The following is a 27585-nucleotide window of genomic DNA, read 5'->3' as shown; positions in this document are numbered from 1 at the left end:
AAAACTCTCTGAGTATGCTTTTTTGAGATGTCCTTTCTTGAAATGTACTGGATAAGCTGGGCAGTTGAATCCAGTTTTTATCATCATCAAGGCTAAATTCTGAGCAAGAAAAAACTTTTAGGTCAGCTAATTTCACAGCTATAGCTTTGTCTTTGAGGCCTAATCAGTTCCACAAACAGTTGCAAGTTACATTTGCGGGTTACAAAAATACAAGCTTCATATTAGACACAAGTTCCAAATGCCTCCAAGAAGCACATATATATTGCTTATTAATTTCTTGGGTTCTGGTCATCAGGTATTTGTTCATGGGCAAACTGCTTTTGTATTTGCATCACTCTTTACAACTAAAATTTGACCAATGATTAAACCCCTGCCTCCCCCCCTAGTACTTTTATGCTTCATTTCTGCCTAATGGGCTAGAAGAGTTAATGTTAGGGATGAGGCTGGTACACCTCTGAAGGCTAGCATCCACCTAGTGGAACTATTTACGTTTGACAGGTAAATGTATCCAGTGCACCTGTGACCTGTGATACATCTTCCTTTTGTTTGATTAATAGGGCTGAAAGTCTGCCCTGGCAGAGTTCAAAATGAAAGTTTCTGAAGTTCAGATGGAACCTAACAGGCTAAAAGTATGCATGAATATTGGTCCTTTCAGACTTGTTAATGCCACAACACAGATGCTTACCCTGTTGGTGAGGGTGGAGGTTAATATTTATCAAAAGCCACTGCTTTTATACCTGCACTTAGATGTATGGAGTAGGTTCGTAAAATAATTTGCTCCAGAATATTTATCTTGAGACACCATTAGTGATTCGTTGTTGGCTGGGTTTCTCTGGTAGTATCCAAATCCAATCTTTTTGCAATTTTTGTGTATGTTCAGATTTCCTGATCATCTGAATTCTGCTCTGGTTAACACAGTTGTCAGTTATTTTACGTTGGATTCTATGGTGACAATAAATCAATAAATCTTAGATTTTCTTTTTTATTCCTAGATGACAGTCTGATAGGAGGATAGGATAGACATTCTCGTTGATTTGTGAGGCTTGTTCTTGGAAAAAAATATTTGTGAAATGCAGTGATGAGTGCCTCCATGCAGTTCAAACATCTTTTATATAGGCTGCCTTTTCTGTGTTGTTATTTCACGTACTTACCTGTAACCATCTCTAAATGGTGGGAGTTTTGATTTAGATGAAGGACAACCAATTCAATTCAGTCCATATAAGACTAAATGATGTTAATAGAAGGAGGTAGGAAGTGATATATGGCATATTTTCAGTAGGTGACATAGGGCAGTTATGCAATTGAGGAATCATAATGGAGTTACAGTTTGCGTAAGAATCTAGTGACATTCGCTTTCCACAATGGTTATGGCCAGTTTCAAGATATGTTGAGTCCATGGCAGGAGTTGTGGCAGCATTTCAAACCTTAATCACCTTCATTTTCCTGAAAAGCTTTCTCCATTGCAACCACCTCCAAATAGATTGTTGTAATCCGTTTCAAGTGATTTCACAGAGTCTGTTTGGAAGCTAGAATAATAACAGAATGGAATTTTCTTGATATAAGGATGAGCGACTCTTCAGAGCCAACTCTTTTGCAACCTGCCTTGGCTGCTGGTAAGACAACAAGTTCAATTAAGTGTCTTAGGCCCTTGATAGACATTACATTGTATACACTTGATATACATATCAAGTGTTTTCGGCCCTTAATATACAAACAATGAAACATACAGGCTGTTTTAGCATGACAAACAGTAATCATCCACATGTTCATCCTGTGTGTCATGCTGAAAAAGTGGCTGATGACAAAAATGGTGGATCTACTACAAGAAACAACAATAAACTTTTGTTGCAGGAAGCTTTTCCACCATAAATTTAATGTGTATACTGGTCTCTCCAACCCTCAGTATCCAACAATGCTCTACTCTCCCTTCCTCCTTCCAAGGGTGAGAGACAGAAGGAGGGTGGCTGTCACCCTAATAGCATGCCCAGCTGGTGAGCTGGTAGGGAGCCCTTGTTGGTAGTTCTATCAGCCATTGCTGCTGGGCCTGCAGTGACAGCAGAGGCTGATCAGTCAGCCCTTGCCAGCTGATGCTGCAGCAGAGGTAGCAACATTTCTGCCGTAGAGCACCAGCAGTTGTCAGTACTGTAGTGGCAGTGAGGGTAGTGGGAGTACAGTTACAGTACTGGAACTAAAACAGTTTAAAATTCCTGGTGCTTCAAAGAGCAGTAGAAGTGCCAGTTGTTGCTAGAGCACAGTGGTGCTTTGGTAGCAGTGGTGGCTGCAGCTACAGTAAGGTTTAATTGGATGACAGAGACCATCACTGTTGCTGCTGGCAGCTAGGGTGAACTGGCTACAGTGGTGGCAAGGGCTCATAGGGTGGTGTCTACTGACCAATCAGCTGTTTCCCATATGAGTGGCTTGTAGGCAGCCCCATCAGTTGTTACAGCAGCAACAGCTGATTGGGCAAATCCACCGTTGAGCTTGTCCATTGACTGACAGGCTTCCCTGGAGTGGGGTGAGGGGGCTAAAGAACAGCTCTCTAACCCACTGAATGGAGACCATACCTTTGTGTTGACTCTGTTGCACTTTGGTCAGTGAGTTGTGCATGTGTGCACTTCCCTTGCAAAGAAAGATATATTTTTTTTTGTATTTTTTTAGTTGGTGTAATAAAAAGCATAGTCTGTGAACCAAGAATTCTAGCGTATTGCACTTCCATTTATCAGCTTTTTGTAATGCTGCAATCATTGTAGCACTATAAAAATGTGCCTCTGGGGCCTTAATCTACACCTGGTGCATATGAGCAGGACAATATTGCTGAGGCTGCATGGGCAGAAATGTCCTCATCTTCTAACCTGAATTTCAGTCTGGGGTTGAGCAGGCAGGTCATTTTTGGTTCATATGTCAGTGGAGTCTTTAGGATTCCCTGTTCAGATCACTTCCTCTTTAAAAAAAAACATGCACGCACACATTCACACACTCTTCTTTCACTGGATCAATAATAAAAATCACTATTTGTCAACAGTTGTTACATTCATTTCTGAGATTCCAAAATTTTTCATTTTGCTGAGAATAGCATGTAACAGTGTGGAATTTCTGTTAGCAGATATTTCCATAGTGACTTCTGGATTAGCTTGTCTTTTCTGGATTATTTTCTTTCACATTTTGTCTCCTCTTTTGTCTGTTTTAACTGCTTTGGTCATATATAAAAGAAAATTTTTGTGATTCACTATGGGCAGCTGGTGTACTTAGGGTGTATCATTTTAGAATTTCTCTAGAGATAGCAGCCTGCTGATGAATGTCATTGTGTCTCAGATTGTCATAGGCCAGTCAAAAAATAAGGAATAAAATTCAGAAAAGATTATTGTATCTGAAATGTAATAATGATATCAAATATCCTGTTCATACTAATTTGGTGTCCTTGGACATCCAGAAGTTAGTGTTTCGCCACATTTTTATGATATATCTGACCTGTCTATATTATAAAATAAAATGCTGTACACAGCATCTTTTGTCAAATTACATTTTATTTTCAGAGATTCTAATTTGCATACCATATTTATCCAAATCCAAGACAGCTCCAAATTTAAGACCGCTCCCCAGTAATTAGATTCTGCACAAGGAAAATGTATGCACTTGTTATAATTTGCCATGTATAGACTCTAATTACTGAAGGGTTGTCTTAAATTCATCCCTCATCATTGCTGCAACAGGGCAAGCAGAAGCAGGAAGGAAGATGTGTGGTGTTAGGCATGAAAGCAGTCAAGCAGCCTCTAGGCCTCCCCTGCTGCATGCTCCCTCTCTTCGGGTGCTTGTGCCTCCCAGCTGCTGTGCCCTCCCAGCTCCTGTGCCTGCCCCCTTCTGCCATTTGCCTCACTACCCTCTATGGCTGCTTACACTGAGTTATGGCTGCAGCTCTGGCCCAGGGCATGAAGCATATGTTGGCTCCTTCCCCTGCCTGGCCTAGGGCTAGTGATGGGGCATGAGCTACCACCACTGCAGCCACTGTTGCTGGGCTGGGCAGGGGCTGGAGCTTCCATGCCCACCTTGTACTCAAACCCAAGATGAGAGGCTTTTTCTCCATGTGGAATTGGGGGAAAAAACCTTGTCTTGTATTTGAGTAAATACAGTTATTTGTATCATGATGGCAAAGCCCTTTATCACAGGGTTACCAGGTTGGATTTGACCCACATTAATAGTGGTTAAGTAGGGTTGTGTGACCCAACAGCTTTTCAAAGACCATGAAGTGACATGGCCTCAGTTCTCCCTTTTGTGAACATATATCTACATTACACAAAATCAAATTTCAGATGGCACTAATTGGCACAGTTTGGCATTCTCAGAAGAGATTTGTCCCGTACTGAATGGGTACAGAACCTCTTCCTTCAGATTCTACTGTGATGGGTTATAAAGCAATCACAAAGTATAATCTCTCTTCATTTTTGGCTTCACATAATATTTCATCTTGGAAATGTAAAAAGATAACTTTAAATAAAAAGATTCGCTGCATAATTTTGAAATAATTATGTTATAAATAAAATAATCACATTTTTAGACCCTGCGTTCGTTATGTGGAATCTTTTTTTTAAGAATTAGAAAATAGTTATATTAGAGTACACTTTTAAATTGGGGATGCTGTTGCTTGCTTCTCAGTCAATAGCATTATTTAGAGTGGTAAACTTTTCCCAATAACATTGTGTTTTGAATGAGTTCAGTCTGAAACATGGAACAAGTGTTATTAATATTAACATCGAATGAAAGGACATCGTTGGTAGTGTCTGCACACATCCAACACTTCTTTTCACACCACGCATTGTTTATCACACTAAATACTTGTTCCATGGGACTGTGCTTCTGGTAAGCATTTGCTCCATGTTGGAGAAAATTCTCCTTGGTACAGTAATATGTTGTGAACAAAAGCTTGTAGTCATTACAGAAAATTGGAAAACTTAAAAAATAATTGGGCAGAAAATTTGGACTGTTGCATAATAGACAGGATACATATTTGCTTGATAAGCAAAGGAAGGATAAGTGGGTTCTTTATTTGAAGAATAATCATAAGAAATACAGAAAGGGAGCAGAACTAATTCATTGCTCTCCTTTAATACAGTGCAGCAATGAAATAATATAAAACACCTAGGTAGTTTCCAGTGCAGAAGGGTTATTTCAGTAATATTCATCAGATTGATATAGTCTCACTCCCTTAAATGGTACAACTGTGAAACTTAAGATTATTTTCTACCCTTTAGAAATATTTTACTTTTTTGTTGTGTTTCCAGAATTCTGATAGTGCAGAAGAGAAGAAAATAATAAAACAGATTAACTTCCCTTTATTTCTTTGCAATTTCATAAATGACTATGAAAATAGTTAATGTAATGAAAACTAAGCTTCTTCAATGGGTCACTGGACTATGTTTGCTTTGTACATAGCTCCTGTACAAACTGAAATAAAATTAATTCTGACATTTTGGGCCAGACTCCATGCTATAAAACTGATTTAACTAGCTCAGAGAGGATCTCTCAAAAAGGTAATTTTCCAGCAGTCTAAAGCTGTATAAAGGCCATTTGGGTGTTTCCCCTTTCAGTTGCCAAGAAAAGAGCCATAGCAGCTATAAACGAAGGTGGCTATAATGTCCCTGTGCCACACCAATCCTCAACTGCAGTTTGGCCCGCTAGGCCGTTTGCAGTTGTTGAGAACTGGAATAGCCCTTAGTTTGCTTTAACTCAGCCTAGGTTTCCATCCCTGCTGAGACTTCAGGGAATTTGAAGGGTGATTTTTAAGACACCTGTGCTGGCATACAAACCCATTTCAGAACAGCTGCAACCCAGGATTAGTCCTCTTCTCAGCCTTCCTTTTCAGATTAGGCATTGTAACATCTGAGCATTTACCAATGAGTAACAGTGATCCCAATTTTGCAACCATCTAAAGAGAATGCAGTCATGTAAATTAAAATGCAATTTATACATCAGTTGCAAAAATTATATTAGTACAATAAGTATAATTTTTAGACCGTTCAGTTATATTAGTACAATAAGTATCTTTTTTTTTTAGACTGTTACATTCATTTTGTACATCACCCAGATCTTACCTAAACCAATTTTATAGTACCCATTCATTTGTATTTGCTGTGTGTGTGAAGTTATTGTTGCACCAGCGCCAAGTATGGCCTATGAGATTTCTATAAAAATAACTTCCATTCATTAGGCCAAAAGCAAAGATACGTTGCCTTAGAGCTTCAAGGTATCTTCTCAGCAGTACTAGCTTCCTGGTATAGGCTGAGAGCACCTACTCTTAGGGCTAGTTTTGTATTAAATGTCCTAAGTTTTCACAAGTGATGTCACAAGCTTATCATAACGTAAAGCTTTGTTTGGGTTAATTTCCTTTCTGTTTTAATGGTAAGCATTTCTTCCCCTAAGAGGGAGGTAACTTTAATATCTTTTTCTTTTGCACAACTTAATCTTTGTTGGCTAACTTTTTTTGAAGGAAAGCCAAAACTTTTAGAGTAGAAAATAAATCACAGCTGTTGTTTATATTCTTTAAACTTCTAATGAGATATGTTTTTGAGGAAGATGATTTATTTTTTCATTGTATGTAAAATAGATTTTTTTTCTCCCCACTTTATCATGATGAATTACATTTTTATCACACCAGTGTTTACTTTTCGCCAACATTTTTCACAAATTAGCAAACAGTTTTTCTTCTTTACTTATTTTCTTGATGATGTCAAGTTTTGTCCTTAACATACACATAACTCTACCCCCATTCATTTCAAGCATTCACCCTTTTCTTTGCAAGAATCAGTCTGTTTTCTTATCCACTTTTGCTGTTCTGGACACCGTTTAGAGCAAGCATGCCAGATTGGGCAAGAAGTTTCTGTACCATGAGGTAGCTTATTTAGCTGGCTGGTGTTAGCGTCTGTTTAATAATAAAGATTGGTGGTCTTTAATTTTATGTGCAGGATTTCACCAGTGGAGTGTGTAGTCCTCCTTTCTTCTAAGGCAAGGGTTCTCAATCCTTGGGCCATATCTGTCCACCAGCAGTGAGTCATCCAGCCCATGGGACTTCTCAAGGGCCTGTGGGAAACCCTGCAAGCCAGGACCATGCATGCTAGATTGGGCATGCAGAGCGGTACAGGAGCTAATCCTGATGTGTGGGGTCAGGCAGGTGTGGCACAGGGCCCCAGAGTATGATCCCAGTACGTGGGGCTAGAAAGGGGCAACATGGGTTCCTAGAGCCCACTCCCAGCAGGCGGAGGTGGCATGGGGCCCTGGAGCCTGATCCTGGTACATGGAATTCAATCCAGCCTGCAGACCAGCCCTGGACCACTCATCTAGTCCAGGGGCCAAAAGGTTGAGTGCCGCTGTTTTGTGCACTCTGTAGGCATCAGCAGTCAGGCTTTTTGGTTAGACCTGGTATTGCATACACATTCACTTTCTAGGCACAGGGGAAATATGTGTTTATTGTTTGTTTTAATTAATGTTTCCAAAATTACCTATTATACTTTTGAGGGCAGGAGTCCTTTGCAATGGAAGGTGATTTATCTTTTCTCTCAAAATTTAAGCCTGAGATTAATAAAGGACACAGTTTAAGGCCCTTGTGGAGGAAAAGAAATTAGATTCAGGAATAGCTCATAAGATGGTACTGCTATGCATGGTGCCACCCTACCGCCCAAGTAGGAATTGTAGGTTGAGCATTATACTAAGAGTTATCACTGGCTACAGATCTTGGTCTGGGAGTGTCTTCAGTAGAGTTAATCTGTGACTAGTGCAGGTAGCAGGCCTTTTAGATTTTGCATTAGGTCAGTACAGTAGCTAGAGACCATTAAACTCAACCATTTGTTCATAAATTTTATAGACACCTGCCCAAGTAGGAACAGCAATAAAGCTCTCTTTTCTTCTTAGTCGTTATCTATTTCTATAACTGCTACGATGTTATTTTAACGTGAGAAACTGGTATTTTCTTCTGGTAATATTAATTATTTTACCGTCTTTAAACACTTGGTGTTTGTTTAATGATACAGAGTTGAGCTGACCCCCTGCTCTCCTAATGTAACCAAGATAGAGGTACTATACATCAAACGTGAATTAAATATGTTAGAGAAGCCTTATGTTAACAATACATAATGTCTGTTACAAACGTAACTTCTTGTTAGATAAAGGAAATGAGTGCAATACTTCTAAAGTAAGGAATTGAAATGTGTGTTTATTGTTCTGAATACATATTTTCAGATTTAGAAGGCAAAATATCACTGCTAATCTAGATTGATTTTACTTTTAATAAGTCATAGATTTAGTTTAATGTTTCATGTTTAACTCAGGTATTCTGTGTGTGTAGAAATAAATTACTTAAAATGTGAATGCAGCTTAGAGAACAGATGCCTGCTGTGTGCGGCAACCCATGAAAGGGGGAAAAAATTCTATAGCAACTGTTGTTAAAAGGATATCTTGTTTGGGCATAGATCGTTTGGTCTGGGTATTAGCTGTCTACTTTTCAGTATGGGATCCCTACTGGGTTTAGATCGAACTTGCTTTGAAAGTACATTGTAGATCAATACTAAAGGGCTATTAGATTGTGCAGTGGTTAAATATCAGTGGAGCATCCCTCCAAAATTCAGGGACTGAATTTACTCAATTGTATCTAAAACCAAATCTACATTACAATTATGTTTCAGAAAACCTACTGAGCTATTTTTATTTATATTTAGTAAGTCACTCCAGTATTTTTAATAAAAATACTTCCGAGTCCTTTATGTTTGCAATGATGAAACCATTTGTAAAGAACATCAGGATTACCCCTAAAACAATTTGATATTAATCAGTGTCGTGGGGCACTCCCACGTCCCGCTCCTAAGGAAGCTCAACCCCGGAAGGGGGAGAGGTGTAGCAGGGCACTAGGGTGCCTGCTACTGACATTAGGAATAAGGACTGCTGAAGCTCCCTAAGACAGCACAGGTGTTGGTTGCCGGAACAGCCAGGCTGGTCACATGACTAGAAAGGGGCAGGGCCGGGCCTTTATAAACAGCCCAGGCCAGAGCCTAGCAGCAGTTCCCTTCTGGCAGCCTGAGGTGCAGGAGCTCTGCAGGAGAGCCCAGCAGAGCAGAGACGAGCGGTACAGCCTGAGCACCTAAGGGGCCGCACCATGGTGAGGGTGGAGAGAACCCTGACTGAGACGCCTTTGCAAGAGGGCCAGGTGGGCCTGGATCCTATGTTATAGCCGGTAGGCTTATTCTGAGTTAGAGCCAGTTGGCTGGTAGCTTTGCTTTGCTGTTGGGCTGTTTGTATAAAACTGGGGGACCGGGCGAGGCTGTAGGGGTGGAGGAGGCCTCAATGGAGCTCCCCGGTAGAGGGGGAGTTCCTGGTACCACGGAGGGTGCCACATTGTGGGGGTGTCCCGACCCCAGCCCAGTGTGGGCAGCTTCGGGAAGAGCTCGGTGGAGGCAGAAGCCCAGTGGGGCGTAGGCCCAGGAAGGTGGGTCTGAGCTAGTGGGGTATCCCGACCCCAGCCCAGTGGGGGTGATATCAGGATGAGCCCCAATTGGGAACCCCAATTGGGAAGAGCCCCAGTGGGGCATAGGCCCAAGAAGGCGGGTCTGGGGGCCAGGTGAGGCTAAGGCCGCCTGAGCCCCAACCTTGGGAAGCCCGAGTCGGGCATAGAAGGCCCCGGTGTGGGCGGGCACTCGAAAGGCGCGAACACAGGCCCGAGTGTGGGCAAGAAGCGCAAGCACAGGCCCGAGTGTGGGTGAGGGGCGTGAGGAGCACAAGCACAGGAAGCCCAAATCGGGCATAGAAGGCCCCAGGGAGGGCGAGGGGCGGGGGAAGCATGGCATAGGCCCCAGGGAGGGCGAGGAGCGTGGGAAGCGCGGCATAGGCCCCAGAGAGGGCGAGGAGTGTGGGTAGCGTGGCATAGGCCCCAGAGAGGGCGAGGCTCGACAGAGCCAAGTGCATGATTAGAGGCTGGAGAGGACCGAGCGCGCGACTATAAGCCCGGAAAAGGGCGAGAGGGTGAACAGAAGCCTGGGAGGGGCGAGTATATCGGGCGCACATACGGAGGGACCCCAGAGAGTGCCTGGTAGAAATTGAATATCTGCACGTGCCTAGGTAAGGTTAATGAGCTTTTTAGGCTTGTTGTGTTCTCTGCGTTCTAAGATACAGCAGAGAATATAAGCACCAGGGATTTTAGTGAGACCTAACAATCAACATGCGCTTTACTGATTTAGGGTTGGGCTTACACATATGTTCACATACTTCATTGATCTGGGGCTCGAGAGGTGAGTTTCTAGTCTTTTGGAAAAGTCAAGATGCAAGTAAAAATTGAGGAGGAAGGTGCTGGTAATATCAAAACAAGGTATTAACATGGCATGACAGTGGCTTCAGTGTACTATTTCTTAGGTAATACTTTAACCATGTAAAATACATATAACACACAAAGATCATTTGAAGCTAAGGGCTTGTTGCACGGTAAGTTTGGGGGCTCTTAATACCAGGATTGTCCACACATTAACACCTGAAGCTAGTTTTAAGCACTCATTATGCAGCTCAGAGTTATGCCACTCCAGGGCAGGATTATCTCTGATCCATGTTACCCAGCTTGTGTTGCCACTCTAGGCTATGCGCTTGTGTAAACACCGCACCCACCCTCCTTCCCCACTGGCGCCTATCAGATCCACTGCCCCCACTGCCCTCTCCAGCATCCTAAATTCTTGCTTATTGCCCCTCCCCCCTTTACTTGTGCCTGCCTGCATTGTCTATGCAAGGGAGCGGGCAGGGAAGGGTTCACCCACCTGCCCAGCTATTGCCATGCTGAAGAGTTATAACCTGAAGGGGAAGGGATGTAGAGTGGGGGGAACCTCAGGGCAGGGTGGAAGCCAGTAATAGAGGCAAGAACAATTCTTACCCTTCAGTCCTCCAAGCTCCTGCTGGCCTGAATGTGTGACTCTTCCAAACTCCAACTAGCACTAACACAGATCAACATATGTAGGGCTCACAATGTAAGGGATAACAACTCCCTGAGTTAGGGCTACTTCTGGACAAAATATGTTGACATAGATCAACCTGGGGAAACACGTTCTGATAATCCTGAGGCATTGAACTGCATCATAAACTGGAATTATGGGAGAACGTGTGTAAAGTAGCACCTGACGTTGCTGGAGGTAATAGGGTTAGAAACAGAAGGAGGGAGTCATCATGGGCATAAATTTGTCTTAAAGTGGCTAGTAGTTTGTCTGAAAGGTTCCTCTCTTTCATCAAGGATCCAACAGCTGGGTGACTTTGATCCTTTTTCTTCTCAGTGCCTGAGGTGTCTTTTACCCAATCCTGACACTTCACAATGTGTAAAATACTGTGGTAGTAAAATGTTCTACTAGTTAGCTCAGATGTGGCTTGTTATATTTTATATTGGGCCAGATATTCTGCTTACACTCCTGACACCTGCCCCTTTTGCCAACAGAGTTAGGTTCTGGCACATACCTATTCTGAGTGTGGCAAATTGCAGCCCCTTTTCTGCCTCCTTCAGGACCATCATCTGAGGTTCTTGATGCACTTCTCCCCACACCTCTTCTGTTATGCACTCCCCATCTGTGGTCCCACCAAGTCCTGGGAAATCCTGGTCAACCTCCTCCTGGCTCTGCTCAAGCTAGCCACCTACCAGACCAGGAAGAAGGCAGAGTTTTTCACTTGTCATCATCCACAGACTCCTTCAACTCATTCAGGGGGGCAGTGGGGACTGGCTGATATGGTCTGCATAGTGCCCCCCTCTTCATCCCTTGTTTTTAACCTGTGGCCTTATTTCCTTCCATGTCTTCTTTTTATTTGTCCCCTGTACTCAGTTGGTATGTCCCCAGTGGCCTCCCTTATTAAGGGAGGCTTACAGTTTTCTGTGATGGGCCTAAGCCCATGATCTTTTGGCACATCAAACAGACCTGTGTCACATACCGGCAAAGAGTGGATGCTGAAAGGGAGAGTGAACTGGGTAGGACAAAGTGCTTTTTCCATTGTTCCTCTCTCACTTGCAGTCACCAGCATTTAAAGTATAGGAAGTTCTGATTCAGAGGCTGTATCCCTAACTCCCATGCTCAATAGCTACTGATTTTCCTTTCCTCCAGAAATGTGCCCAATCCCTCTCTGAATCTGGTTAAACTGTGAGCTGTGACTAGTGTCCAATAAATACTGTATGCATTTATCTGGTTATTTCCCTGAATGCTTTTGCCATAGTTTCTCAGTGCCATACACAAATCTTTAAGGTTTTCCTCATAAGCCAAATATTTTGTTGCATTAAAATTTTCTCTGGCCTCCTGCTATGTTATAATAATGCTCAGAAAAAAACAGAAGTTTTTTAGATGAAACGGATAATGAAATTATTGAAAGAAAATAGTAATTCTTTCACTTTTATGTTTAAGCAAATTAGCTGTATACACATCAATGTTGTATTCAGCACAACAAATATAAAAATATTTTGGTGATTCTTCATGACATTTTGCAATATGCTCAGAATTTCTGGTTACTGCTACTCTAGACTTGTCTGCCATTAAATCAGAGCAATATTATATTGTATTTGAGATTCATAAAGTAAGCGAATTCAGGATCAAAATGTATGAAGATAGTCTCATTTTTGTCTTTATAAAATCTTTTCTCCTTGTCTCTCCCTACTTTTATTTGAGATTCCAGAAGTACAAATGTGTTTTAAAGGGAAATAACTGTATATACTAGCTTTTAAGGAGAAAAAAATGATAGTGGGAAATTCTAAATGAACGAGTACATAAGAGTTACCTTCTAACTCACTTTGTTTAAATTTAGGGAGAGCCTATCACTTTCTGCGAGGACAGTTTTGTGAAGCATCGTTCCAGTGCTGTTAAGCACTTCCTGGAAACTGCAGTGAATCTTCAACTTTTTAAACAGGTAGGATATGATAAGATGACATGTATGCTCTCCTTTCTGCATCTATCAGGCCTCTTCTAGATGTTACAGGTATCATACTATTAACTGATGTTGAGGGGGCATCAGTATTTGAAAGCACTCAAGAAGATCAGTTGGAAATGTAAAAAAGAATGGGAACAACAAATGTTTAACTCCATTGAGTGTACAAAAGGGTATATGTTGCAGCCATGTCTGTATAAGACACATAGACACATTTGGTTACAACATATACCATGCTTTAGCCATTAGAAAATGTAAACTTCAATGCTAACCAAGAAAGAGGAATTTTTTACCTCCCTGACTAGCACCGGACATCTCCAGGGATAAAGCCTGCCCAATCAGCTTATCAAAGATCAACTCTCTCACAAAAGGACTTTGAATAACCATGGAGAAAAAACTCCCACCCTCTACATCCCCTATGCAAAATGAAGTTTCTTTTCTACCTGGGAGATCTCTTACAATCTTTGAATTCTCCTCAGCCTGAAGAAGGGTGTTTGGATCAAAAAGGTTGCTAAGAAAGAAATTGTTTTGCTACTATTTTGTTGGTCTAATAAAAGATATCACCTCTAACCCAAGAGTATTGTTTGAGTGTACCAAGAACTGTCCCAGTGCTGTTGTGTCTCCATCACAATCAGGTGCATCTCTCTCCAGAACAAGTCAACAACTCTTCTGAAGAGAAAAAGCAAGGAGCTCTCAGCTTCATAGATCTCTTCAATACTGATTTATTGGCAGAGGACGTAAGCATCTAACACTTTACTAGATGGAGATTTCATTTGATTTATAGACTGGATTTGAACTGTATTTATAGCTTTGATAGAGTTCACCAACCACATAAACAGAGAAGTTTACAAAGTCAAGACTTCAGCCAGCTAAGTACCTTCCTGGCTTCAAGAGTTATCAAATAGAAACCTGAGAATCTATATATTTACGTTGACCATAAGGAAAGTGAGGACATCTGGGACACTGCTCCTCTATCTCGTGCTCTCACAAGTCACTGGGGGCAGAGCAGGGTGGCATGGTGCCTGCCTGCCTGCTTGCAAAGCACTCCTGGCCAGACTGCGCAGTTGCACCCTTATGTTTCCAGGATGCCCATTATAAATCTCAGCAGTCAACTGAGACCAACCTCAAATCCATGACTGTCTTGGCTAAACCTGGAGATACAGTTACCTTATATATATACACGTGACAACTATAGGTGTCATAGGGCTTGGTGCCACTGCCCTGAGCTTATTTCCTTGGTGGTGACAAGGTGAACCTCGGCTTCAGATCACCTGGTCTGCTAGGAAGTTGGTCTTATGTTTCTTGCCTGCCATGACCTTGATGTTATATTGCTAGAAGGCAATACCCAAGGTCTCAATCTCTGTTTTCTTCTGTGGGGCTCCAAACCTCCCTTTTACCCCACCCTAGGCTCTCCAGATGGCACTCATCGTTCTCTGCAGCCAGATCTTAATGCTGCCTGTTGGTCTATTGTTCCACCCTCAGCCACCAGGGTGACCATCAGGTTTAGTTAAGCACACGCCCTTCCAGGGCTGGCCTTGGCCTGCCCTCTAATATCCAAAAAAAAGAGAAAAGCAAAACCCAGCTGCTCTCACTCTCTCTGTCAGACTCGGTCCATGTCCCCTTCACCTGGAGTCAGGCTGTCTTGTCCAAATCACAACAAAAAAAAGAAGTTAATCCAGTCAGTGCTCTTCACAGTCCTGCCCTGGCTTACTTGTGAGCATTCACAGTCCCAGTGGGATCTCTGCTATGTGCAACAAGGCTCTAACCTGAAAACAGCAATTCTCCTAGCCTCTCCCCAAGATCCTCAGCTGTCACTCCGCTCCAGGGATTATCAGAAGCCTTGGGAGTGCAGGCCTCCACCTGCCTCCTTCTCTGGGTCATACCTTCAGTGTTTCTCCAGCAGGTTGCGCAACACTTGCCTGCTGGGTTGCTCAGCCACTCCTCTCTCTGCGGCTTGCAGGGAATCAACCCCCCTCTGCCCCTCTGTGGGGCCAGAAATACCTCTGAGCAGCCTCCCTTCTCCAATCCGGAGTGTGATGTTGCTCTGAAAGTGTGGTGATTGCTTCTCTTCCCTTCCGGTCTCCAGCTGCAGCCCCACCGGCCCTCCATGCTGTAAGTGTTCCTTGCTTTCGCTTTCCCCGTCTGTTGCGGCTGGCTGCTTTTCTTCTCCTGACCTCCCCTGCCCAGCATGTAAGGCACCTCGTGGCTTTTGTTTACTCTCTCTCACTCCTCCTCAATATAGCGTAACCTCATAAACCAAGCACCTGCTGGAAATTTGAAAATTCTGGATTTTTGAAATCAGAGCAGCAGCACAGTGAGGGGGAGGAGAGGTGGAAGGAAGCGGCAGCTGGTCCCGGAGTGGTGGATGGAGGCAGCAGCCACCATGTGCAAGCTTCCCCATCTGTGGCCGGTCCCGGGGCAGCAGCCACATGTGGAGCAGCGATGCAGGGTGTTGGATGGTAATGGCCGCTGCCGCGTGCAATCTTCCATCTTCATGTCCGGCAGTAGCATATTTTTAAAAAGGGCCATATGTTCAAGAATTCCAGATTTTTGATATCTGTATTCATAAGGTTATAATGTATTGAGCCTGGATGAGCCTAAATTGCTGCTTTTAGGAGGAATTGCACAGAGCAATAATAACTTTAATTGTAGTCTTCCCACAATGTGACTAGCTTCAGTTAAATTTGTTAAATACTCCTTTCCATAATATGATCTCCTCTTTTTCTTCACTCTCCTTTCCATTTCCTTATATAATTGTGGTGTTTGACAAAACACTGAGACCAAACAATAAACCTGTAGAAGAATAATCTTCTCTGCTTGTGGATAAAATAGGAAAACTTCCTAAGGGTGGGGTGAGAAAACTTCTAAAAAAAATCTTGGTGTAATTAAGGCTGACTCCGGCAGGTTCAAATATGGTGGTTCATGCTTAACTAATAAGTTGGCTTCTCTGCAGTTGTATTGCCATAATAAATAAGGAAAAAAAATACTGGATGTAGGATCTTTTAATTCTCTATTAAAAATGGGTACATTGATATCAAGCATTACAGAGATATTTTACACATTATTAAATGTCTAGAACAAGACCAGTCAGAGAACAAGTTATACAATATTTGAACGTCATTATTTGGCTTTTAAAACTAGCATTTAAAACCTTCAGCCCCAGAGGCATTAATAGATATCTTATATATGCTGAAATATTTGAATTTTGATAGGACTGTATCCTCAGGTTAGTATATTGGTGCTATTTTTAATAATGAACACAGGGCCTTTCCTTTAACTTTGATTTGATGTGGTTCCTCGTACTTCTCTAATCCACAACCCAAGCTGCCTCTTCTCCAACAGTTTCCCCATGACAATTGGGCTGCTATCAAGGTTGTTTGTATTTAGCTAAGTTGAGTTTGTTTGTTTCCTGATAATGAGCACCCTTAATACTAAAAAATAATACGCAAATGCAGCCTAGACAACCAGATTGGGGTGCCTGGTTTTTTAATGCATTTCTTTACGTAAATTACATGCACGCTCTATATCTGCTACCATTGTTGGCAGATTCTAGAAGATTCCGGAAAGTGGCATACATGAAGGTGACCATACCATCAGGGAATTGAACCAGTTGTGGAATGAGATCTTTAGTTAATCAGTTGGAAAAGAAAAGGAGGCTTTTGTCCAACAGAAATCCATGCCCTGCTACCGAAGTCGATGGTACTTCTTAGTGGCTCCAGTGCTTCAGTGTAGTGTATTGCCCCTGGAGAGAAGCTAAATCAAGCACCATTAAATGGCTCTTTCAACTCCCACTACAGTGCAGGCCCTATTAACAACCTTAACTTTGCCCTGAAGTGATTCTGTACTGTGAATGCACGGTTATGATTCATTGGTATCGGTGTTTCTGGTCCCAGATCAAATTGAACTGACGTTTAAAGATGCTTTAATTTTTTTCATGTTGTTTTCTTCATAGTGTCTCTAGAAGACCGATGCCTGTATAATGGAAATCAATGGGACCTCAGTGTAGCCATTTTATAGAATCTTTTTGCAGTGCAGAATGTGGCCATTATTTCTCCATTGACTTGGCATTATTTTTAAACTGAAAGAACTCTCTATATAATAAACTTCATAGCCCTAAAAGCACTTGATGCTCTTCTTTATAGCACGTTTGCTGACTGGACTTTTAGCTTTTCCCTAAACCCATTAAAGACTCTTCAGTTTTTAAACCAAGCTAGCTTTATTGTTCAATTCTTAAAAGGGATTTTATTTCATTAAATGAGTCTTTGTACCTGGGAACAGGTCCTTATTTTTAATAAATAATTCAGGTATGACAATTTTACCTTCAGGCTGAAGAGCATGTATTATCTTAGATTTAATAGTTGTGTTATTCCTTTTGTCTCTGCTGCATTTTTCAGCCCTGGGACTGGCATTTTAATGTTTGATATCTAGATGCTGATTTTTTTTCAGTCCTAAGCAAGCTCTTTTTTTAATTTGGAGGACATTGCAATACTTTTGTTAAACCTGATGTTAGAAGACTGAAAATTAGCTATTTGTTTAGAACATTAAACATTATTTATTGAATTGTATTTTGGATGAAAATATCAACATCCATTCTTAGGAAATATCTGTACAAGCCTGAAGATTCACAAAGGTATATACAGTTTACCAAACCTATTTTCTACTATATCCTATATTATGATATTTTCCCTAGCATTGAGACCAAACAGTTGACTAGTAAATAAGAATAGGTGTGGCATTAAAAGGAAAAATATATAAAAAAGATATAAAGAATATTGCAAGTTATTTAAATTGAAATAATTTGAGGTTTAATAGATAAGTAGCATGTTGCACTTTCTCCAACAGTCAAGGGATTTCATGTAGATGAGAGCCAAGTCTGCTGTGTTTACTGTTTTATACTTATTTCATGTGCATAATTCTGTTACTATACTTTTATTCATAAATTTTCTTGCTTCTGTCATACATCCCATTTGTAAGTGAATAGCTAATGCTTCCCTGTATTTTGAATTAGTTTTATTGCAGTGTATGCTTTACATTTCTGTAACTTGCATTCTCTAAAGGTGTAGTCCATCAGCTTCCTCCATCTTGGATGTTAGCTCAGTTATGTGAGACTCCCTTAGCATTTCCAGAATTTTGAGTCTGGGAAGACAGCAGTAGCCGGGAAGAAGACAGATGGATCAAGTAAGTGTCTCTGAGGTTTAACTGCTGTAGTCCAAATAATTCTGTCCATTGCTTCTTGACTCTGATCTGGGATGTGACTGGGATTTAATGCCCTCTGCCTAGCCACTGATTATGTCCTCTTATAGTTTCATAGTTTGTATGGTTGGAAGGGACCTGAGCAGATCATTGAGTCTGACCCCCTGCCATGGCAGGAAAGAGTACTGGGGTCAAACGACCCCAGGAAGGTGTTCATCTAGCCATCTCTTAAAGATCCCCAGGGTAGGAGCCAGCACCACTTCTCTTGGAAGTTGGTTCTAGATCCTAGCCGCCCTGACAGTGAAGTAGCGCCTCCTGATATCTAGCCTAAATCTACCCTCTGCCAACTTTCCCTCTTCATTCTTTCCCCTGAAATTAGCCGTTTTGGTAAATTGCGTAAGCTATGGGACCTTTTCTTCATCATTCTGATGCATTTTATTGCATGCATGTTTATTATTTCAGTTCTTCGGTGTGTATTTTCCTTTCCTGGTGTAACAACACCCCATCAGGATTACAACAGTTTTTTTCTGTTGGTGAATTGTTCAGAAGAAGAAAGCACACTGCTCAGCAGCTTTAACCCATGCAGAAGAGCTGTGCAACAGAAAACAGTGCATGTTGCTGTGTCTACCTAGAAATCAGTCTGAGTGCACAAAGGGTAGTACACATACATCTAGTTGTCATGCCAGGGGAAACATCTCCCAAATCTCCCTGGAGCATCCAAGGGAGCTACCTGTAAGTCTGGCAAAGAAAGAGGAGACAAGAATATACAACATATGCACGTCAAAAGAGTCTGGTGCTCCAGACCAGTGCGTAAGAGTAACTGCATGCTTCACCCATCCCAGAAGCTGCAGTCACTGCTTTATAAAGTTGTGTTGATGCACCTAGCTCCCTATTTTACAACTGTGGCCTGCTTCTGCTGCTTTAATGACATGATTGCATGTGAGTGTCACTCATCAAACCAACTCATTGTGTGAGGTTTGATTCTCTTCCCTCTGCCCTACTTGCACCCTCCCCATTCACCAGAAATTTACTTTTAATTGACTTTTAGGATTTTTGTCTCCTGCACAACCAGCAGTATTGGTTGGATCATTCAGAGGTCATTGGCCATTTCCTGCAAGGGGTGCCACACAATACTCTGCAGGGAACTTCATCTATGAGGGGTGATCAGAAAGTTGTAAGATTTAGCCTTTATTTTAAAGAATAGTGTACAAACAACATTTTTATGAGCTGTCCCCTTCAAAGTAATCTCCCCCAGATGATATGCATTTGTTCCAAAGTTCCTGCCACTTTTGGAAGCGATGCTGGAAGTCTTCAACTGTGAGTTTTTTGAGTTCTGCTTTCACATTCTTACAGATGCTTGGAATGTCATCAAATCTCCTTCCTTTCAGCTTCATTTTGATTTTTGGGAACAGAAAAAAATCAAATGAGGCAAGGTCAGGTGAATATGGAGGGTGTGGTATCACAGGAATGGGTTTTTTTCAGCCAAAAATTCTTGAATGGAGACAGCAATGTGTGAAGGAGCATTGTCATGGTGCAGAAACCATCGACCATTTTCACACAGCTCTCAGCAGTTTCTTCTAACTTTATCCCTCAATTGAATCAAAGCCTCTTTATAAAAGGCCTGATTGATTGTTTGACCACTTGGTACAAATTCCTGAAGAACAGTACCCCGAACATCAGGTCTTAGAACTTTTTGATCAAACCACATATATTCTCAGATGACAACATTATTTAACTGTGCAGGTTTTGTATGTCTTCTACTGAAAATCTAAGAATGAACTATAGGAGTGGTACTGGAATGATTTTTTTTTTTTCTAGCAGTGAGCACCAAAAATAGATTCTCTGGGTGCATCTCCACAAGCAGGAATGTGCGTTCCCCAGGGACAACTAGCAATGACACGTATTTGTGCCACTTCTATTTGTCCCTGGGAAACGTGCCTGCACACATGTTCTGGTGCATGGCATGTTGCCCCAGGTGGGGTAGGGGAGGCTGGGTACAGCACCTGGGCTGGCCTTAAAATCCTTATATGGGGCGCTGGGATCCTCCCAGAGCTCCAGGTGCTCAGAGCATGGCTAGCAGGCGGAGTGTGGCTCTGGCCAGCCAAGCTCCAGTTTCAGGCAGTACACGCTGCCACCATGTGTGCCATCCTACTTTTTTCTGGTGTGGGTTTATTTGACACTGGGTTCTCCTGCTGTTAACCTTGCCCCCCCTGTGCTGCCAACTGGCAGTATGGTGACTGCCTGCATATGCAGTGCATGTGGTCTGCAGCACCACAAACCACACACATGGGTTTGTCTGGATGCACCCTCTGCATCCAAAAGTAGGAGCTTTTGCTACCTGAATAACAAAACAAGATTTATTATCTTTGAAGACTATGGACAAAAAGCATCACCATATGTAAATGTGTGATGTTAACATTACCTACCATTTCTACTATGTAGTACTTTTAAAAGAACTACATTACTCTCCCTTTTTAGGACTCAGAAATAAGTAACTATCTTCTTTCAAGTAGATTCTCCATTTTTTTTCTTAACAGTTATATCTGGCAGTATTTATATTAAATGTCTTATTAAACTAATCCTTGCACTGAAGGTTCGAAATTAACCTCTCCGTTTTCTGTTGATACAATTTACCAAATGATGGGTATGTCTATAAATCATATGTTGGTTTGTGGCATGGAATGAATTCATAACTTTCCCCAGAAAGATAATGTCTTACAGTTCAAAGGCTGTTTCTCCACTGTGGTAGCTAAAAATGCACTTATCTATCTTTCTTACTGTGAAATAATCCAGTGTTCCCATAGTGGTCTGACCATGAACCAAACCTATTTGGAAAAGAGCCGAATTGGAGTCAAAATGAAAAAGTAAAACGGAATGTAGCCAAGAAACAACAGGGAATGATTATCTTCGACAGCATGTTCTCTTTTATTATTGCTGCTGGAAGTTTTTGTTCTCTAAGACGGGAGTTTGTTTCATGTCATCAGTCTATTCATTGACAAGCATCAGATTGTCACTCACAGTACTGTTTGGATAATCTGTGATAATATATGACATTTAGCCAAATAATTAATTCTACTAGCTCCTAGGTATTATTATAGTAAGAGTGAATAACTAGTAACTTGCTTGGAATTGAAATGTATAATCGCTAAAATGCTTTCTCAGTTTATCTTTGCAGAGACTAGATGTAGCCCACTCAAACTAGAATAGATGGATTACTTCTTGAAAGCATTCTAGAAATGTCAGATTTATAAAAATGTGCTAGTCTTAATCCTTTAAAGCAATTCAGTCTTTAGAAGAATGTTATCTTTTCTGGGAGGTGATATTCTATTATTGTTTACTTTACTTTCATTTTTCTTTCTATTTTGATATATTTGGTCTCATTTTCATCCTTCTTATGTACAATGTATTTATACAAATCATGTAATTCTAACATCTGTATTAGGACAAGTGCTCGAAGGGGGATCTGTAAACCCATTAACTGAAACTGTCTTTGCACGTGAAAATGTTAACCCTTGGGCCTTCTCCAGACCTTACATTTGTTGTGGGATATATGCAAATTCCGTGCAACAAATGATAACATACCAGATGCTAAAAGAATTTGTCCCAGGATAAAAATTGCTGATCTGCTACAAAAATGGCAGATCTGTGACAAATCACTTTAAACAGCAAGTTCTTTGTAATGCCAGCAAAAATGTAACATCTGGCCTGGTAAGGAGACCACCACAATCCCACTGTGCTCTGGTCTGCCCAGGGGTGAGCTGTCAGGGAGGTCTGGAGGCCACTGTGTCCTGCGCTCGCAGGATAGACTCCAGCCAATTTTCAGGCTGCCCAGGAGCCAGGCTCACAAGCCTGCCAGTGGGCCTGTGCAGCTCAATGACAGGGTTCCCCTGCAGGTCAGGGGAGCTATGGAGCAGCCCCCTATTGTCCTCCTGTTGGAGAACATGTCTTTGCTGGGGTCCAGCCAGGGGGTGTTGAATATGTGGCTGGCCACATCACTTTATTTTTTTATAGTTCTACAAACTTTAGAGGCGAAGTCAAGAGGTATATATACACACATTTACATGCAGGTATCTGTTTGGACCTGAAAAACATGGCTGCATTGGCAAGCATGTTCACACAAACAGGTGGAGGCTCGTAGAGGGCCAGCTTAAAATATGGCCTTGTATCACACTGGTTTTATCTGAGCACTTAAGAGCATGAAATTCCTGTACTTTTAAACAAAACATTCTTCCAACCCAAATATTGCTGTTCCCACAAACCTGTGTAGCTAGCAGCCACAAATTTCTTCTCTCTCAATTGCAGTAGTTCTGTTCCAAGATCTCTTCCATTTAGTCTTGTTTCATAGAGCTTCTATCCTGGTAGAGTCTCTGTTCTCAGCCAGAACACATGCATCAGACACTTGCATGAGTATCAGGTAACCAAGTTATGCCTTTATTTGACTAGAACTGATTGGAAATTCTCCAAATTTTAACAAAGTATTTTCTCAATTTTGACAAAATATTGAGTCAGCAATGCTTAGCCAAAAGACATCAAGGGCATGAGATGGAGCAAGTTCATTACACCACAAATGCAGCTTGAAGTGACTTAGTGACAATCATTTTAAACGTGAAATGAAGGGTTTTTAATGGAATAAACTAGCATGCTCTCCTAGCATCAACAATAAAAAAAGAATGTGTTTGAAAGTAATTTCAAGATCCTTTCAAAATAAGATTATGAGAATTTCATTCAGGAAATAATCTTGGGTATCACATACATACCACAGGCTTAAATTTTCTCTCTTTCATGTACACAGTAGAAAATCAGAAAAAAAATACTAGTGGCATTGAACTGATTGTGTCAGTGATAATATTTCTGCTACTACTATCATATCCACTATTACACAAGCCCCCTAAAAGTATTATAGTGTTCTTGGGATATGTTATATTCTCTCTAACTTACATACGATGGATATACTTTCACTTAACATTCTGAACCTTAAAGAAGGATCAACTTAGTTTTGACTCAAATTTTTTTTTTTTTTAACATTCCAGTTTATTGATGGCCGACTATCAAAATTAAATGGAGGAAAGAGATTCTCTGATGCTTTTGAGGAAGAGATCACTTCAGGAGGCTTTTCCGGAGGTATGAAATTATTTAAAGCATGTTTTTATGTATCTCTCTATCTCCCATTGGAACAATTGAAGATGACATCCTCTTGACATTGATGAATGTAACTTTTGCCTAACAGCTTAACTATTATAACTGATTAAATGGGTTTTTTTTCATTTTTAGTAGTGCTTCAGTCCCTTTATATTATTAGTAAGATGGGTAACTACCTGTTTAGCTAAACAGTTCAGTGTATTTAAAGAAGATGAATAAATGAATAAGCAATTCTTACAAAGTCATGATAAAACATTATATTAGTAATTATTATTACAAGATTTTGCTTCCTAATGTCTTATCTTTTAATAATTATTAATTATTTTAAAAGTTTATCTAATTTTATTCCATGCACCTAATTTTACGTCTATCCTATACCTAAGTAATAGCAAGAAATCTTGGAAGAAATATGGCTGTTTCAGGCAAAATACACTGAAATGTGAAAATGTAAAATTTACCTTAGTCGTAAACAAATGTTCAGTTCCCTGTGTTTATATGTTCAGTTATATTAGTTGACTTCATGTTTAAATAAACTTTTACATCTTCTTGGTTCTACTAGCCATGCAGAGTCAACACCTTTAAGAATGTGTAAGGTATATCTAAAACATGTCCAACATAATTGTTTTATAATTTGTAGTTATATGGCACCAATTATTGTCAGTTGTATTGGCTACAAAAATAATTTTACAGAGTGGAGTCACTGCTTTCTGTATAAATGTGAAATGTCTCACGCAAATCAAATTCACTAAGTCACTTAAGCAGCTTTCAGTATTCTATTATAAAGCTACTCTAAAGCTCAGGCCCATGAAGGACTTTTCCTGGCTGACAAAATTTTCCAGCGTTGTAAGGTTTCCATAACTGATGCTGTATTGTGCATTGTTATCCCTTTGCCCTCCACTCTTGTTTGTGTTAATACCTAGCTACAAAATTACTTTTTCTCCCTTCATTCCACCCCCATCCTCCTCCACTCTTGCATTTAAATCTGGTCCATAGTTAATTTTACTGTGATATGAATGAGAGGATGGAAGTTCAGCCATGGAGAATGGAGTCATACCAAGGTTTAGTCATTTTCCTCCTTCCTTTAGGGTAGCCTACTCAGACTGTTTTATAAATAGTTATATAGCGGACATGTCCATTCAGATGGGTAATGTCAATACCTAAAGTTACATTGTCTCCTGCAGTTAAGAGGTCAAGAGACTGCAGTGAAACTGCATTAGAACTTGGATAAAGTTAGTTTCCTGGCTCTACGCTGATATGCTTTGTCAACCACATGTCTTACCTGGCTATGCTCATGAGGGAATGATCAGCTTCAATAGCAGTTTTGTGTTAGATTGTATTGTGTCCTTACTTTTCAAGTCAGACAAGCTGTATATTGCCAGGTTGTGGACAAATTGCTTAGGGCATATATTCAATATTTACATAACTGCTGTCTCATTATCATTATGAGGTGCAGGGCTAGCAAGAAGTATGTGATCGAAGGTGACATTTTATGACACTAATGGGGTAGAACTATGATCCTTTTCATAGTTAAGTCCCATCAACTTTAGCATTGGCTCAAGGTTTTACAAAATTGGGTGGAGTCCATGTTTCTGAAAAGTCACAAAAAGTCAGACTGAGCTATGCATTGTTGAAAGGACAAGTGAAAACATCATGAAGAATAGTGAAAAGAATTGCATGCTATTGATTCAAAAGAAAGGCTGTTTAAGGATCTTTTTCCATATCATTTGTGTTGTTTGTATGTGTTAAATTATATGCTGGCAAATGCAATTAAATTATGCAAATAATTTATTGCAAATTTTAGAGCAAAATTTCCATTTAGCCAATCTTTATTCAAATAATATATTTTTTAAATAAAGTGCATAAAAATGTATATTTTTATGGTGAAAAAAAGTGTAGCCTACCACATCAAAATAGCATTTAGTAAGTTTTGACCTTTTTTACATGGGTTCTTCTGTTTACATTATCTTTAAAAACTATCAATATAACATTAAATGCTCAGATTATTGTGGCTCAGTCTTTAGCTCTTTTCTTGCACAGTTGGGTAGGTCTGTTGGAAGGGCAGAATCAATTTAGTATCTTTGTCTATGCTTTTCTAGGTATGCTATGTGAGCAAAAAACAGCACTAATTGTATAAGGTGATGGGGAATTTGATTCCCCACCTGCTCTAAAACTTTTAAAATCAATTTTTGAGAGTAAATATCAAGTGAAAGTAAGCAGAGGAGAAAGTGCAGGCTTGGAGCAATGTTAAGATCACGTTTTCAATACTCCCCTTCCAAGGGTAGTGTTAAATTTTAGGATATTAAGATTGCTAATAATCTGTCCCATTTTCTTCTTCCTTTAGTCTCTCTTTCTTTCTAGTTTCCCTTTTGGCCTAAGGCCAGAACATATGAAATGAGTTATATACCACCAAAAATCTTTGCTTTAATTTTGGTCAATTTTGAAAAGTTGTTAGAAACTAGTAGCAACCTTTCTTGTGGTGCTAGTGTACAATTCACACTTCCTGTGCTGCTTCAGTTAAACTTCTTGGCTCCATGTCATGTCTGGCTGCTCAGAATTGAAAAATTAAAGTCTTGGAATTCCCAGCAAATTACTCTTCTATATCAATGGGTAAAAAGAGGGAGAGAAAAAAAACAGCTTCGGTAAGAAATTAAACTCAGAATTGCCTCTCCTTCTGTAACAACACACAGTTGTGCCTTGGCACTTATTATCTCATTTTGTTTGTTTTTTATTGGCATGTGATTTGGTAATAACTGTTGCAAATATATTTTGCTCATCTGTAGAGTATTTTTTCATCACGTGGATTTATTGCAGAATTTAATAATGAAAGCTATCTATAAATATTTGCATTTTTCAGGTATTTTTTAAAATGTAGGTTGACAATTTTGGTGTTACTGATAATGAAGAAATAAGATGCCTTGGATCTTTGTTGGGAATGTTAGCTTTATTATCAGGATTCACCATTTTCCAGTATAAATTTCAGTAGTTCAAATATGGCACAAGTAAAATTGGTGTTTGCTTTTCTATCTTCTTGGCTGAATATCTGATTTTTTTCTTGGGACTTTTGCTTCACTCATTGAGTAGAAAATGACAAAACTTTGGAAGGATCTCTCGTATTTAAGCCTTTCCAGCAGAAGATTGGACTGAAAAATTGAAAATAATTTATTAGACTTATCTTCTCTAGTTTCTGGAAAACCACTATTAGTAGGGACCCTGAAAAATACAGTACAAGTATCTGAATTTCTCCATAAAACAGGAGCAAATGTTGTTTTTTTGTTTCAGTGGGCTTTATATTGGGCCTTAAATGATTGTATAGGTATGACTACCACAAGTCTGAACAATAAAATGTGATATTAACAAAATGCATTTATTTAAAGTGTGCCTAGTTTGTTACTTTAGTGTGTTAGCTGTGGTAACATTTTAACATATTGTGAGGAAATAATTTATTTGTATATACTATGTCTGGGAGTGAATCAGGTGTGACGAGTCAAATTTGAGGGAGAAATATTCTGTCATTGCTATGTAGGTTATTGGCTATGGCACTTCTGCTGGAGATATATGATCATAGCTAAATCCATTAAAATCTCTTTCCCAACTTGGCATCCCTTTCACTCATAGCACCATTCCTGAGAACTTGGCTATCTCAAAAGTGCTTACAAGGAATTTAGTGAAGTGGCATGCGGGTTTTAAATCAAAGCTTTCTGCTGCCTGGTACAAGTCCAAACGGCTAAATCCCATCACTTGTCTCACTCAGGAATTGTTGGATTACATTTTACAATTGTCTAATTAATCCTCAGACATGTTCTATGAATGAGGGTTGTTGGTGTTTTGGCTTTTCACTAGCCAATGTAACAGCAGAATTCCATCCTGGCTCTAGTTCTTAGATTGATTACACAGAGCCTAAGAGGCATTTTTTAAAAAGCCTGTATTGTCAAGTGATATCAGTATGTTCCCTGCAAAATTGATAAGTGCCTTGTTTGAACTTCATTCTTGTGAGCTCAGATACCTTGGGTGGAAGCTTTCATTCATGATAACTAACACTGTGACCCCCTCTACACATTACATTTATGCCACAATGTGTTAATCATGGCATAAATTGCAAGAATGCTACACATGCACCCAATTTAAAGTGCCATAAAATGGCAAACCAGCCATAAAAATATTCTACAAATAATGTTCTACATAGGACATTTTTATGGCTGTTGTGTATGGTGCCTTAAACTGAATTCATGGCATTTCTGGGACTGACAATCCCAGACACACTGACCAGGTGTCCAGGACTGACAGTCAGCTGACTTGCAAGCACTGGGCTTTCCACTTCATGGTGCAGAAGGAGTTCAGGATCAT

The 27585-nt window shown here is 40.3% G+C and overlaps 1 protein-coding gene across 1 annotated transcript in view; it reads left to right on the top strand.

Annotated features, from left to right (window-relative positions):
• DENND1B (DENN domain containing 1B) overlaps positions 1 to 27585 on the top strand; it is a 277634-nt gene that overhangs the window by 211969 nt on the left and 38080 nt on the right. Inside the window, exons 14-15 of the mRNA XM_090048607.1 lie at positions 12790 to 12891; positions 23133 to 23223. Coding sequence (XP_089904733.1) covers positions 12790 to 12891; positions 23133 to 23223 — 193 coding nt within the window. The remainder of the gene's footprint in view (positions 1 to 12789; positions 12892 to 23132; positions 23224 to 27585) is intronic.

The sequence above is a fragment of the Crocodylus siamensis genome, chromosome 5, assembly GCF_052110815.1.
Source record: "Crocodylus siamensis isolate JL-2025a chromosome 5, ASM5211081v1, whole genome shotgun sequence".
Taxonomy (NCBI): domain Eukaryota; kingdom Metazoa; phylum Chordata; order Crocodylia; family Crocodylidae; genus Crocodylus; species Crocodylus siamensis.
The sequence above is the reverse complement of the archived record's forward strand: the minus strand, read 5'-3'. Positions and strand labels throughout refer to the sequence as shown.